At 46.9% G+C, this 15,542-nt stretch overlaps 1 protein-coding gene across 2 annotated transcripts in view; it reads right to left on the reverse strand.

Moving 5' to 3' along the window:
• Nucleotides 1-15,542, reverse strand: part of ABCA3 (ATP binding cassette subfamily A member 3) — a 72,317-nt gene that overhangs the window by 14,551 nt on the left and 42,224 nt on the right. For both annotated transcript variants that reach the window (XM_083412398.1, XM_083412399.1), the window contains exons 11-24: nt 14,519-14,665; nt 14,279-14,408; nt 13,183-13,337; nt 12,460-12,615; nt 11,745-11,955; nt 10,131-10,281; nt 9,599-9,697; nt 8,636-8,828; nt 7,226-7,529; nt 6,199-6,472; nt 4,471-4,675; nt 2,714-2,933; nt 1,212-1,370; nt 254-426 (exon numbers count right to left, since the gene is read on the reverse strand). In XM_083412398.1, coding sequence (XP_083268524.1) covers nt 254-426; nt 1,212-1,370; nt 2,714-2,933; nt 4,471-4,675; nt 6,199-6,472; nt 7,226-7,529; nt 8,636-8,828; nt 9,599-9,697; nt 10,131-10,281; nt 11,745-11,955; nt 12,460-12,615; nt 13,183-13,337; nt 14,279-14,408; nt 14,519-14,665 — 2,577 coding nt within the window. The remainder of the gene's footprint in view (nt 1-253; nt 427-1,211; nt 1,371-2,713; nt 2,934-4,470; nt 4,676-6,198; nt 6,473-7,225; nt 7,530-8,635; nt 8,829-9,598; nt 9,698-10,130; nt 10,282-11,744; nt 11,956-12,459; nt 12,616-13,182; nt 13,338-14,278; nt 14,409-14,518; nt 14,666-15,542) is intronic.

A 15,542-nucleotide genomic window follows, 5' to 3' on the forward strand; every position in this document is an offset into this window, starting at 1 on the left:
AATGAAAGTTTCTGGCATAGATGAACAAGTAATTAGCCTGGTTCACACATAATACTAAGCCATGGTTTGTTTACTCAACTACAGCTTAACCACCCAGAATTGTTTCTCCGAAGCTTGGTTTGTTTTCCAGCCGGTCCTGCCTTGTGACTCTGTAGCTTGATGAATATCTTACACTGTATACACAGCCCAGTGGGAAGCTTGGCTTACAGTTCTGTCAACCCAGGAACACTTCTTCCTTCCAGGAAATCCTTACCCACTTCCGCCTCCGATGCACGTTGCAGACAAGGTTCTTCAGTCTCCAAAGGAGGTTGGTCTCAATGAGGAAGAGGAGGATGAGGAACACAAGCCCCTGTACAGCCATGGCAGTCAAGTATTTGCCAATCCCAGGGCTCTCCCATGCAAAGTAATTGGTTTGGAAAGTAATATCTGGAACGGCAGGAGTGAAGAGAGAGAAAGAAAATACTGAAGGGCACTGTCCAATCCCAAACAAATACTTTTAACTCCCCAAATCCCCTCACAGAGCAACAATTTTCACATGGTCTAGTCCTTCCCCTGCCCCCCCCCCCAATATTCTTATGAGGGTCTCTTCTCCAGTCTTCAGAGAGTAGGGGAGAAGTGGGGAGGCAGAAAAAGGTCCTCCTTTCCTTCCACTCTGCAGTTTTAATTTGAAATCTGAAGTGCAGTACCGTGCCCAGAGCTCAGAAACTGCTTGCGCTAATGAAATCCCCTGCTGCAAAATGCGCCTAGAACAATGGGAGTTTCAAACACTGGATAAGATGGAGACAGTGCTGATAACAGCAGCCCTGTTTGAGACCTTTCTCTTCTGCAGTGCCTGAACATCAGGACACGGGTAACACTGAATATGCACAAAGGAAGGGAAGAAGTGAGCTTGATGCAAGGCTGTTGTTTTCAGTGGCAGTCCTGGGGTGAGGGTGGGGTGTGTGTAATGACTGACATCTCATGCCCTTTTAAATGTGTTGCAGAAGGGGGGATTATTGGGTTATCTTTGTTTTTATTATGTATTTTGAGTTTTTTAATATTGCAATTTATGTTGTGAACCACCTTGAGATCTATGAGTATAAAGCACTATACAAAATTAATAATTAGTAGTAGTAGTAGTAGTAGTAATAATAATAATAATAATAATAATAATATGACGTTTTGACTTGCCACAGAAGCCAGAGACGAAAAGATGAATTCTGGATACTCACTAAACACTTTGCAGACAAGGAGAGACTCGATTGAGGAGGTGCAGAACTGAATGAACTCATAGTTCTGGTAGAATTTGCTGATGCTTTGTCCCAGGCAGTAATTGGGCAGGATTAAGAAGACTTTATCCAACATCCTCGAGAGATCCACCATTCCAAGTTCTGTAAGACAAACATGGGAAGGTCAGGGAAGTGGCCTTTGATAGTCAGGTATATTAATGAGTCTGCCCTGTTCATACACAGAGGATGGCTATGATTGTGTCTAATAATTATTTTTCTCCTCCTCCTTTTTACATCAGGCTCTTTCTTCTCCTGCCCAGTTTTGGGAGCTGGGCTGTGTACTTTAAGAAACAGAGCACAGCGATTCAGAAAACAATGACAATTAAAAACTTTTTAAAAAGTAATTCAGCATTAATACACACATATTACGAATATACAAGTATACAAACATACATTTCATACAATCCTTAAAAATGTTCAAACATACCTGAATTATTTTAATAATAAAAACTTTTTTAAAAGTAGTTAAACACATACTTCCATCCAGTGATCTGAGGGTGACCAGGAGCAGTATTTTGCAGCCACCAAATTGGTGGGTTTGAAAACAAGCAAGGTTTTCAAATTCATCTTGAAGGTTAATGATAGGGACACATCACTAGGGAGGGCGTTCCACAACTGCGGAACCACCAGCAAAAAGGCCCTGCCATGGGTCAGTGATAACCAGGCAGCCCTGGTTGTGACATCTCCAATCTTAGTTGTATTTGTAGGTGTTTTGCTTTAATGGGGTTGGCTTATATACTTGCATTAGCCATTAGGAAGGGACATAATTATAAATATTTTAAACAAACAAACAATGAATGTTAAAATGTATTCTGGATGATGTCAAAGCTGCACATTTGCCAGGGCCCCACAAGATCAGAAGAAGGCCCACCATGCTAACAGCACTGCAAATTTCCACCTTGTAGAGAGTATCAAATATCAGATATAGCCTTAGATATAGCTCCTCCAGACTAGTGTTTATACTGCAAATGTATTCTGCAGCATGGTCCTGACACAATAAAAGTGTCTTAAGGGTGGGTTTGTTCTGCTTTTTTAGTTGCGACAAACCTATCTCATTTATTGCCGTCCAGAGGAGCAATAGTGCAATGAAAGTGGGACACACACCCTTGCCCTAAACCCCAGATCCTTTGTGGTATGAAAAGTTATAGGAGTTCAGCAACATATTGTGTAATTTTGCACTGATTGGGAATGAAGCAGTATGACCGCCCCAAAACGTTCTCAGGCACAAACAGCATTGGGGGGAAAGGCTCACATATGACTAGCCCAATAGCATTATTAGCACAAATTGTCATAGAACAGATGCCTGGAGTTTTCCTGCCTCTTCCAGGTTAGAGTGCCATGCCCTGGAAACAGCACTGACTGAAATCACTCTTTGTGTGAACAAGGATATTGCTGAGACTAGGAAACGCAATCAGCAACAGGGATGGGGGTCCCCGATCCCTTACCTTGAATGCTCATGATAGTGACTGCCAGGAAGGTGGCTGTCCCTGAGAAGATGTTGAAGATGGTGAGGCGTGTGTAGGCTGTAGAAGCCACAGAGAAGAAGAAGCTGAGCAGATACATGAGGGGGATAGTGGCCCAGCCGTAAAGGAGGAAGATCTGCATCACATCAACAAGGTGGTTGTCCTGGGTGAAGGCTTTCACGTCGAAGGCTTGGAATATCACCTGGAGGGAGGGATCAACCAATGAAACGGGGGGAGGGGGAGTATTTCAGCAGAAAATGCACATGAAAATACATATTTTAGGGGGAGAAATTCATACTATTTAAACATTATTTCGGTTATGTGGTTTTTTTGTGGGGAGGTTTTAAATGCAGAAGAATGGACACATACAAGACTGAGATGAACTAGAAAAGAGTTTGATCCATTCCTCCCTGCCAGGTATAGGGCTTTCCCATTCCTGATTCTTTTAACTGAAGATCATGCAACCAGACAGTTTGAAGGGATCCTGAAGGTCATCCAGCCCAACCCTGGAACTGCAGATGCCTGAAACTGAGTGTAGGATTTTCTGCATGCAAAATGTCTGTCACTGGCCCAGGCTGGGACTGATATGAGCACCTTGGCTATAAGAGCAGCAGCAGCAGGAGGCGTATGAACCTACACCTCTTAGGAACAGTCAGCGTTCCTTTGCTTGAATGTTCAGCTTTCACTGTGGGGGGGAAATGATCTCTAGGATTCTTTGGGGGGAGGGGAATACATCCAGGCAGTATTCTATCCACTTGCTACGTAAATGAGTTTTTGATTCAATTTTTAGTGATTGGGTTAGTCATTGATTTACTTAATCTAATAAACATAAACAAATCAGAGTGTCTGAATTTATGTTTTGCTGGTTTGCACTGATTATAATGCTCTTCCCCAGACAAATCTAGAAAATAGGAGCACAGGAAGTTGTCTTACATTGAGTCAGACCATTGGGTCCATCAAGTTCAGTATTGCCTACACCAGGGTTTCCCAAACTTGGGTCTCCAGATGTTTTTGGACTACAATCCCTGACCACTGGTCCTGCTAGCTAGGGATGATGGGAGTGGTAGTCCAAAAGTAACTGAAGAACCAAGTTTGGGAAACCCTGGCCTATGCTGATTGCCAGTGGCTATTCAGGATTCCGGGGACGCGGGTGGCGCTGTGGGTAAAAACCTCAGCGCCTAGGGCTTGCCGATCGAAAGGTCAGCGGTTCGAATCCCTGCGGTGGGGTGCGCTCCTGTTGTTCAGTCCCAGCGCCTGCCAACCTAGCAGTTCGAAAGCACTCCCGGGTGCAAGTAGATAAATAGGGACCGCTTACTAGCGGGAAGGTAAACGGCGTTTCCGTGTGCGGCTCTGGCTCGCCAGAGCAGCGATGTCACGCTGGCCACGTGACCCGGAAGTGTCTCCGGACAGCGCTGGCCCTTGGCCTCTTGAGTGAGATGGGCGCACAACCCTAGAGTCTGTCAAGACTGGCCCGTATGGGCAGGGGTACCTTTACCTTTACCCTATTCAGGATTCCAGATAGGGAGTCTCCTCCAGCCCTACGTGAAGCTGCTGAGGATCAAACCTGGGACCTTCTGCATGCAAAGTGGATATCTACCACTGAGCCAGGTTGCGTACATGCCTGATTACATGTCCCACCCCCGCCCCTCTGCTAGATTTTTTCAGCAAACATATCCTGGTGCATTCTTGCCAAACCACTGGCAAAGAACCTCCTGGGGACTGCAGCTGAGCTGACTTACCAGCATGAGCACACAGGGCGTGAGGTAGTTGATGAGATCCCACAGGAGGGCCGAGAGCCAGAAATTGACAACATAGACCCCGCTGACAAACTGGACGTGCTTCGCCTTGATGGCCCTCTCGCTGACGAGCAGGAGAGCGAAGGTGCTGGACAACGACGCCATTCCATAGAGCAAGTTGATTGCAATGGCAAAACCCGTCTGGCCTCTGATGAGACATTAAAGACAGCAAAGTGAGCAGGACCAGGGCTGTTGATTTGGAGGAGCAGCCCACCTACCCAAAAGGCTTAAGGCAGGCAAGAGCAAGAGCAAGAAAAGATCCAATCAGGGGTTTTATAATGCAGAACAAGTATATGCTAGGAACTCCAGCGCAACAGGGTGAGCAACTGGCAGGCCCTGGACCAAGTCTAGCTCATGAAGGGGTGACGCTTGCACTTTCTGCATGTCTTCCCAATCCAAGGGGGAAAGGCAGGTGTGCAGGGAGCAGCAGGGATGAGAAAGGGATAAAGCCAGATTTCACCAACCAGCTGCCCATTGGACGCCATCAGGACTCCAACTCCCATCACCCCCAACCAGCTGGGGTGATAGGATTTGGGAGTCATCCAGAGGGCAGCAAGCAGGGGAAGACTGGAATAAGCCCTACTGTGGGTGGGGGCAATCCCCCTTCCCATCCTTAAAAGGACCCTCTGGAAGAACATTTCTATGCTGCTATTTCAGCCTAAAGGCACCCAAAGCAGTTCGCAAAACAATTTAAAAACAAAACACAGTTAATACAGGACAAAGTAATAATTTTAAAAAAGACAGCGATCCATGACCATTTATACTAATATCAGGGAAGTCAACTCTTCAGGTGCCAGGCCTTGCACAGCCAACAGAACTGCAAACGCCATGTGTAAGAGAGAGTGGTAGTGACAGACTCGAGAATCCTGAGGTTTGTACGGGGGAAATTTAAGGAGAAGGGGGAAAGGGAACTCTCCAAAAACACTGAGTATGCTCCGTGGGCATGGAATGGTGGCTGACTGCTGGGAGGGAAATGGAACAGAGTCGCAGGAGAGATGCTTTCTAAGTGGCAGCCTCAGAGGGTTGTTGTAAGGCTAAAAAGAGAGGAGAGAAGACTATGCATGCCACTTTCAGCTCTTTGGAGGAAAGGCAACACAGTATATAAAGGAATTACCGTATTTTTCGCCCTATAGGACACACTTTTTCCCCTCCTGTGGGGCGAATGCAGGCTTTCGCTGAAGCCTGGAGAGCGAGAGGCATCGGTGCGCACCGACCCCTCTCGCTCTCCAGGCTTCAGGAAGCTATCCGCAAGCCGTGGGAGCCCGGTGCAAAGTCGTGCAGCTCTCCCACGGCTTGCGGAGAGGTGCCTGCATCCCAAAGCTTGGGGCGTGCTGAGCTCAGAGCGCCCCAGGCTTCGAGCTTCGCGCAGCTCTCGGCTAGCCGTGGGAGAGCTGCGCGACTTTGGGCAGATATCCACAAGCCTGGAGAGACCGGCGCGACTTCCCGCGGGCTCCCTAGGCTTGCGGATAGCAGCCTGTTCTGGGGGCTGGGGTTGGGCTTCCCCAGCCCCAGCCCCACACCTGGGGGGGGAAAATAAAATTTTCTTTATTCCCCCCCCCCAAAAAAAAAACCTAGGTGCGCCCTATGGGCCGGTGCACCCTATGGGGCGAAAAATACGGTAAATAAAGAGTGAATTTATCGTTGTTCAAAAGAGAGGAAGAATCAACTCACTCCATGAGCTGGTCCTTTGCGGTCTCTGTTGTGTTGCGAGGCTGTGGGTAGTTAGCCACGGAGATAGAAGCATTGGGGTCAACCAGCAGCTTCAGAAGAGCATTGTCAACCAGGAGAAGGGCTGCGGCAGACGAGTGGAACGCCTGGTTGTTGAAGAGAGCCGTCACCTTCACGAAATCCCAGGTTTCTTCGAAGGAAGCTGCCGCAATGTAGCGCTCGTTGAAGGCTCCCCCTTCTTCAGCTGCTCGAGAAATCAGGTATTCCTGCAGGTCACCTGCAACAACACTTTTGTCAATGCAGCAGGCCTCCTAAGTGGTCCTTCCGTTGGCCAAACAGATGCCATTTGAGATGAGCCATTAGGAGATATGGCTACAGGTGTTTAGCGGAGGAAGGCTTTCTCTGCAACCCTGAGGTCTAGAAACTTGCTGTTTGAATAGAAATGGTGATTTCCAGGAAACCAACATGTGCCAGAAGCTGGAAACTAGGCCAAATTTTGGCATGACCTGAAGCCTCAAGTAAAGCAGAATATCTATAAATAATGTACATGAACAGCCTACTGAAGCTTGGTGTTCGCTGACAGCATCTTGTTTTTAAGACTCCAGCAGCCCCAAAGTTGGTTGGGTGTTTAACTTTACACGGAAGTCTATCTTTCTCCTCTTTTTGCTCCCTTACTCTACACTCCATGTGAGACTTCTTCCGCACAACCTTCCACCGTAATCTCTTGCTCCCCAGTCTCCCTATCTGCCAAATGCACCAAGGCAGGCGCACATCAGTCACTATCGTTCTCTCCCTCCGCTTCCAGCATCTACTTTGATATTGCACATTCTGTGACTGTGCCTTCCCCCTGAGGTGCTTCCAATGCCCATGAGCATTTTGCCATATCCCAGCTGCTGAGCCACAGCAAGTGTTTTGTCAGAAGCTCCTATTTGTTCTCCTGCAAACCCAGAAGATTTGGAGCATCTCTTGTTGCTGAAAAGGCTTAAAAACAGACTAAATATCTGTTCTCTGCCTTGGTTCGGCTACTCACCCACTACCTCCAGTGGCCCTTGGTGCTGAGAGTCCACAATATCCTTATACTGCTCTCCTAGTCTCTGGGCCAGGGTGGATTCTTGGGAGACAGAAAAGGGCACTGTAGTCTGTCCATACGGATTTAAGGTCATCTTGAGCAGGGAAGAGTCTCGTGGGCCTGGAAAGGTCTTGGCCACAATCAGGGCGAAGGCAGTGAAGATCAGAGGCACCAGGAACTGCGCTGCCACCATCTTCCAGTTGCGCCAACTGTAGACAGCCCTCTTCATAAACATGGCATAGAACTGCTGGCAGCAGAGGTAGAACTATGAAGATAAAGAGCAGGCTAAGGATACTGATAAGGTGGATCCCCTTGGAAAATTAGACAAAGTTTGATATTAACAGAGCATTGTTGCTGTTATTATTTATATGCAGGCGGTGACCATTCCCTGTGGGGGTTCCATTCCTAGCCCCCGCATGTGTCAGTGGAGTGTATATAAGCACATCCCACTCTGTCCTCGTTCTGCCTTCTTCTGGGTCCAAAGGACCTGCATATCAGCAATCACACATCCAGACACCACCTGTATTTTCTTTGTATACTGCTTCAACGTAAAAGCCTTTGAGCAGTTTACATAAAATATGCATTAACAATTATCAATAAAAATTGAAGCGTTCCCCCTTTACATTTAATTTTTTTTAAAAAAATTAGTGATGTGTTTTTAAAACAACAAAACCATTTATTGAAATGTTTAAATACACAGTTGCGCCTAATACTTCCAAGAAATTTCATACCAGCCATCAATAAGCAGTATTATGATGAGTGCTTGACAAAATCCCCTACGCTGAATTTGTCTGGCTTTGTATACATATGTAGCAATAATGAACATTCACTTAGGTCATATACAGTGGTACCTCCAGTTGCGGATGGGATCCGTTCCGGAGGTCCGGTCGGATCCCGAGGTTTCAGCAATCTGAGGACCGCTTCTGCGCATGCGGCGAAACCTGGTCAAATACTTCCGGGTTTGCCGCTTTCTCATCCTGAAGTTTACATAACCAGAGGGTTACGTAACCGGAGGTACTACTCTATTTGCAAAAGCAGTTTGAGCATGGGAAGAGCCATGGGTGAGAATTTTAGTCAAATACAAAATCAGGCAGTTATCCTAGAAACAATGATAATCTTCCCAGGAGGCTGAAGACTCCAGTGTCCTTAGTGCTCTGATGGTAGAAGCTGGATTCAACTTAGGGAATAATTAGGAAAGGGGCTGGAAATAAAACTCCTCAGAACTAAGGCATGGCCACATTCAGGGTACTACTCATTCAAGCCATGCAGTATGGCGAGTTCCATTTTTGTCAACACCCATGATTAATCAATTGCCATGTTCACAAGGGCTGGCAGGTCGCCATGGCACCAGAGCAACCAATCAGAGCTCACCCCCGTGTTCAGCTTGATGTTGGAGCAATCTTCCGTGATCAGAGCCCCGCTGTCATCCGTCATGTCAGTCATCCCACTCAGGCTGCTGGAGTCGTCCATGGCCCAGTCGTTGGATCGCCGTTCATGCTGGTACTGCAAAGCTGGCAGCTGGATGGCTTGGATGTCCATGCTGGAATCAACCAGCTTGCCAACTCTTAAAGGAAGAGAGTGAATCCATGTTAAGTGAATGCCATTGGCATTAGGTGGAGTTTGTGGGTTTTTTAAATTAAGTCACCCCAGAGTTTAGCTTCCAACAACCTCAGCGTCATACCTGTATACAAGTTTTAGCAATCAGCCTCTTCTGGAAGCTCACTTGCCACATTTCTGAGTCATGCACAATGTTCTGAAATGGGCTTTCACAGAGTATGCATTGGGCACGTCTGATTGGTTGCCCCTTGCTTCAATCTTAGAACAATCCCCCCCCCTTTTCAAAGCATGACTGTGCATGATGCTGATCGATCAGCTGTGATGCCAATCATGAAGCCACTGCCCCTCCTTCTCTGTGCTCCCCCACCCAAATTGTACCAAAAGGTGGCAGCGCATGTGGGTTGCTCATCTGATGCAGAGGGAGAAGGGAGGGCAGGTTGTTCAGACTGCAGAGAAGCAGGGATCTGACCAGAAGTTCATGGCATTGACCCATAATTTGAGGAGAAATGTTTTTGTGAAATTATTCCCACCACTGCCAAATTTTGTTTTGCCAAATCATTTCATCATTTTGTTTACTTGAGTCCCAATGAACTCAATGGGGATTTCTTCCAAACTGCACTGTTAATAGAACAGCACTGTTAATCTCAGATTCCCTCCCCCTCAATATACATCCAAATCTTATTTCAGAAAGAAATTAAATCCAACATGTTTTAACTCACACTTACTCCTGCTGAAAGAGCACGTTTACCTTCCTTGCTAGTTTCCCCAATGCCCTACCTGAGAAAAACTTCCTCCATAGTGGTGACTGAGGCTCCGTAACTGGCAATGCCCAGCTCTTCCCGGCGTAACTCCAACTCCGTGAACAGAGCCTCAAACCTGGAAAAGCAGCAGGAAACAGGAAAGAACTTCAGCATTCAAAGCGTATTCCTCACACTCCCTATATTACACAGAGGAAGTGCTTCCTACCCCTTTGGACAAAGGCCTGTAACCTGGGGTTCTTGTGGGGGAGTGGGGAATGTGCTTTCAATGCACTTTCAATGCACACAAGAGTTTTACCAGCTGCTGGGAAAGCAATTTGCAAGGCAGTTCTTGCCAGTCCAATTTCACAATATGGCCACACTCTTGGCACGTGATCCTTGGAGGGTGAAGTCTTCGCCTACAGAAGGTGAGCTCTCACTGGCTTAGACACACGCCCGAAATTTGCAAACGCTAGAGAGACCCCCGGCACTGCAGTTTCGCAACAGACAAAGCTCCCACACCGATGACGACCTGGCAAGCCATCATCAGTTGTTGCAGAGGGTGACACTACCTGTGCGTACTCTCTTTGGGCAGGATGAAGGACAGCTCCGCCCCAGCGTTGCCCTCCAGGGTGGCGTTGGGCACATAGTGATAGATGAGACGGGAGATTTCGCCAAGGTTGCAGCACGGCTCCTTCACCATCACCATGTGGTATCCTGCACCTGAAAGGGAGCAGATGGAGTTTTTTTTGGGGGGGGGAAAGAAGTGCAGGAGAAGAGAAGAGATTTTTGTGTGCACATAGGAAGCTGCCTCATGCTGAGTTTCCATTTATTTTGTTCCACTTCCCTGACATTTTACCTAACTGTTAATTTCCGCATTATGTTGGGGCTTTGATGTGATGTAAAAACCACTTCCGGAAAACTAATGGAATGCAGTGATTTCTTTGCTGTTTGATTCCATTAAAAAACTGTCTGTGCCCCTTAACCCATAAAATCACTAAAGTGGTGAAATTTGGGGAAGGATATTGGCATACTATTTTTTATTCTCTGTGTTTGTTCATCAAGAAAACTAATAAAAAACAAAAAACAAAAATAAAAAGGGTATTGACACACAGTTCTTTCCTGCCCTTTTCATGGGGGGAATCATGGGGAAACACAAGCAGGTAAGTGAGGAAAGGGTTGGGGAGGAGCACTATTGTCCAATTATGTTGGTTCTTGTGTCACCGCACACCCACTTGGCGTGAATTTAATTTAGTGTGACATGTCGGTATATCAGTAAAAAAGCCACAGTTCCACAGCAGGCATTCCAGTGTGAAAGCGGCATTGGAAATAAATAGTAATAATAATAATAATAATAATAATAATAATAATAATAATTATTATTATTATTATTTATTACTTATACCCTGCCCATCTGGCTGCGTTTCCCCAGCCACTCTGGGCGGTTTCCAACAGGAGATTAAAAATACATTAAAACATCAGTCATTTTTTAAAAAAACACTTCCCTAAACAAGACAGAAGTGCTAGCATTATAATCAGGAAAATGAACGAAATATTTCCCATGTCTGAATGCACCAGACTGTTGGTCCATCTAGCAAAGCATTGTCTAATAGTACTGCCTGGCAGCAGCAATCCAGTGTCTGAGACCAAGGATCTTTCCCTGCTTGAAGATGCTGGGGATTAGATCATAGAAATACAAAGTTGGAAGGGACCACAGGGGTCATCTAGTTCAACCCCCTGCAATGCAGGAATCTTTTGCTCAACCTGAGGCTCGAACCCACAACCCTGAGATTAAGAGTCTCATGCTTGAACATGGGACCCTCTGCAAACAAAGCAGATGATCTACCACTGAACTCCATCCAGTCAAGAAGCATTCAGGGGTGTTCAAACTACATACCAACAGGCTGCCCTGCAATAACAATTGCTACGCTGAAATTGCCAGGTGCCTGACAGGTTTTAAAAAATTTTTTAATGCAGAATATATACACACCATGTATATATGTGAGGGCACCCACATTTAAAGCCACTCTCCCATACAGGTCACTAGGCTCTTCCTCCTCCAAGTCTCATACAGAATGAAATAATTCTGTGAATGCTACTAAAGGGGAATGCCACCCACTGCAAGGTCCTTATTTCTTTGTGGGCTTCTTCAAGTCAGGTGCTGGCACAAGGGGGATTCTCCTTACCGTATTTATGCTTGAGAAAGAGTGAAGACCCACAGCACTGGAGCTCCCCCTTCGCCATAATCGCAATGCGGTCGCCCAGCAGATCTGCTTCGTCCATGAAGTGAGTGGTGAGCAGGATGGTGCGGGTGCTCCGCTGCTGCTGCAAAAGCTCCCAGGTGGCCCTGCGGGAAACTGGATCCATGCCTGAGGTTGGCTCGTCTAGCATCACCACCTAAACAGTGCAGAGAGAAGAGGCCTCAGTGCAAGGTGAAACACAGCTGGCGTGAGATATGAAGGGCACATACCGTATTTTTTGCTCTATAAGATGCACCTTTTCCCTCCTAAAAAGTAAGGGGAAATGTTATGTGCGTCTTATGGCGCGAATGCAGGCTGCGCAGCTATCGCTGAAGCCAGAAGAGGGAGAGCTGTGTAGCAATCCCTCTTGCTGTTCTGGCTTCAGGGGTAGCCGCGCAAACCTCTTCAACAACATTTGATTCAGAATATTTTTTTTCTTGTTTCCCTCCTCTAAAAACTAGGTGCGTCTTATGGTCGGGTGCATCTTATAGAGCGAAAAATACGGTGCCCAGAATACAGAAGAGAGACAGTGTGGCACAATTGTTAGAGAAGTGGGGGGCAGCCTGAGGCCTAATTTCATGCAGTGGCAGGGGGAAATGGAAGCAAATGGGATGGCAGAAAGAATAACGAAGAAAGAAAACGGAGGACTCTCAAGACTCACTTTGGAGTCTCCGATGAGTGCGATGCCAATGGAGAGCTTCCGTTTCATCCCCCCAGACAATGCTTTAGACAGAGAGAAGCGCTTCTCCTGTAGGCTGAGGATGTGCAGGATGCGGCCAATCTCCTCTAGACATTTCTCTGCAGGAAAACCTTTCAACTGAGAGGAAATAGAATGGAAAAGAGTTAGCACATGGGTTGACAAAAAAATTTTTTTTGATGCTGCTGCTGCTGCTTTCATTTAAATCAGGGTTGGGGAGTGTGTGACCCATCCCTACATATTGGTCATGGTGGCTGGGGCTGATGGGAGTTGGAGTCAAACAGCATCTGGAGGACCGTAGATTCCTAATCCCCAGTTAGACAAAAAGCTTAAAAAAAAGGTGAACAGGTTTCTAGTCCCTGTAGTTGACAACTGCTGACCCCATAATCCTATTGCACATTGTCCCACATTGTGGCATCAGCCTGAAGGTGCATCAATGCTGCACATAGGAAAAGCTCATGTGTGCATTCACAAGCCCAAGAAATGTGAATCCATCATCTGCATCTCCCTCCAGCCTGAGAGAGATGTTTGGTGTTTGTACGGCCTTTGCTTTTACAGAAGATCGTGATTGCCGGTGTTCTAAGTGAGAATATACACCATTCATTTAATGTAAGTTATCTCCTGAAGAGCTACACCATGTTGTAACAAAGGATAAAAAGAAGCCTCGCAATATTTATCCGAGATTACCCCAGCGTAGAAGTACAGGTGCTCTTCCACTGTCATTTGGTCAAAGAGGACGTCGTGCTGAGGGCAGAGGCCAAGACTTTTTCGGATCAGATTCATGTCCTGGGAGATCTCATAGCCATTGATGTATGCTTGGCCACTTGTTGGAGGATACAGTCCTGGGGAAAAGGAACAGCCTTCAGGTTAGCGGCCGTTAGATTAGATGGATCCCCTAAAATCCAAGAAGGTTTAAAAGGCATTTTATAGTATCCCTGCCAAGACTGTCCACAACTCTCTCTTGGGTGTATCCAATCCCAGTTTGCTGCCTGTGTGGTACATAAACTGAATCTCAACCATTTCAAACCCCGTTAATTACTGTAACCTATTACCAGGGGACGCGGGTGGCGCTGTGGGTTAAAGCCTCAGTGCCTAGGGCTTGCCGATTGAAAGGTCGGCGGTTCGAATCCCCACGGCGGGGTGCGCTCCCGCTGTTCGGTCCCAGCGCCTGCCAACCTAGCAGTTCGAAAGCACCCCTGGGTGCAAGTAGATAAATAGGGACCGCTTACTAGCGGGAAGGTAAACGGCTCGCCAGAGCAGCGATGTTACGCTGGCCACGTGACCTGGAAGTGTCTTCGGACAGCGCTGGCCCTTGGCCTCTTAAGTGAGATGGGCGCACAACCCTAGAGTCTGTCAAGACTGGCCCGTACGGGCAGGGGTACCTTTACCTTTTTTATTACCAGGTGTGTGGGGGGGTGAATTCCCACATTTTGTAAGCAAATATAGCGCTTTTCTGTATCTTCATTAATATGTTCCTTTTTATGCACACTTGCTCCTAATAGATGCATTTTTGTAAATATAGCCTTGACTCATTATTCAGGCTCAGCATGGTGATGATGATGATCCTAGGAGCCTAGGAAGCTGTCTTATGCTGAGTCAGACCTTTTGGTCCCTCTAGTTCAGTATTATCTACACTGACTGGCAGCCGCTGTCTATAGTTTCAGGCAGGTAATCTATCCCAGTCCTACCTGGAAATGCTAGGGATTGAACCTGGGACCTTCTGCATGCAAAGCAGATAGTCTACCACTGCCCTTCCAGCCTAGTCCCAACAGCCCAACCTCACCTGTGAGCATGGACAAAGTTGTCGTTTTCCCAGCACCATTGTGCCCCAGCAGCACTGTGATTTGCCCCTCATACATGTTCAGGGTCAGGTCCCTTACGGCTTCCTTGGTTTTGTTCCCCACCTTGAACACCTGAGGACAGCCAAGTGAGAAGTATACATAAACAGGCATTCAGATGCTCTTTCCATAAGCTGCTGTTGCACAACTCAGCTTTCAGAGTGCAGCATCCCAGAAGAACCCACCTTGGACAGGTGCTTAATTTTGATCCCTGAAACAAGGTCCGATGGCTCCTCTTCTATGTACTGGCTTTTCAGGGCCTTCTCTGGGTCCTCCTCCTCTTCTTTCTCCTTTCCCAGCACTGTCTGAGGACTCCCACACCAATACGAAGGCTAAGGAGAGACAAACAGGGAGGCTCTTATTGTTGCGAAAAATTGGAGTTTGCCAATTATTTCACTGATGGGGTGAGGCAGCTTTTTCAGTCTGAGGGCCACATTCCCCCTTCCAGGGGCCACATACCAGATGCTCAAAAGAATAAATTGCAATAAACTATTGACTTGCTTTGGTTTTAATATGTATTTTGTGTTCTCATTTTGTATCTTTATGTTGTAGACCACCCTATAATCTTCGGATGAAGGGTGGTAAACAAATCTCTCACTCTCTCATACTCTGCTACTTATTTATGCCAGCTGAGGTCCTCTGTCTATTTTGTTTGGTTCCAATGAAACAGGGTGAACTTCTACCCCCAGCGCCAGCCATTCCCAATCTGGTGTCCTCCAGATACTTTGGACTACTGCTCCCATCAGCCCCAGCCTGCATGATGCAAGAGGAAGAATGAGCATCAGGGATTCATGAAGAGTCAATATTCATTTTAGCTATTCATAGATACCAAATGGAGCTCGCATATATCCACTTGGTCAGATCAGGAAGCCTGGTAGCAGAACAAGTTGTTGCCACTAATTGCTATTATGATGTCCTCTAATGAAGACAGAAATAGATCAGCTACTATGCCTCGTTTGTTTGCCTAAACCTATTTGAGTCCATGGCTCCCTTGACCAACTACATTCTTTCTGCGGCACCCCTGTGGGGCTCAGGAGCCCAGTTATATCACCCCTTGCCTGCAGAGCTGGCAGCCTTTCACTCTTTTTCGAACAACCTCCCTTGTGGAGTGTTCCCTCAGCCTCCTCCCATCTCCCCTCTCCTTGGGAGTCATCTGGGCAGCCGCTGCTGCCACCCCGATCACTGAGCTACCCACCCACCCCAAAGAAA

This window comes from Podarcis tiliguerta (genome assembly GCF_965153285.1).
Source record: "Podarcis tiliguerta genome assembly, chromosome: 14".
In the NCBI taxonomy this organism is placed as follows: Eukaryota; Metazoa; Chordata; class Lepidosauria; order Squamata; family Lacertidae; genus Podarcis; species Podarcis tiliguerta.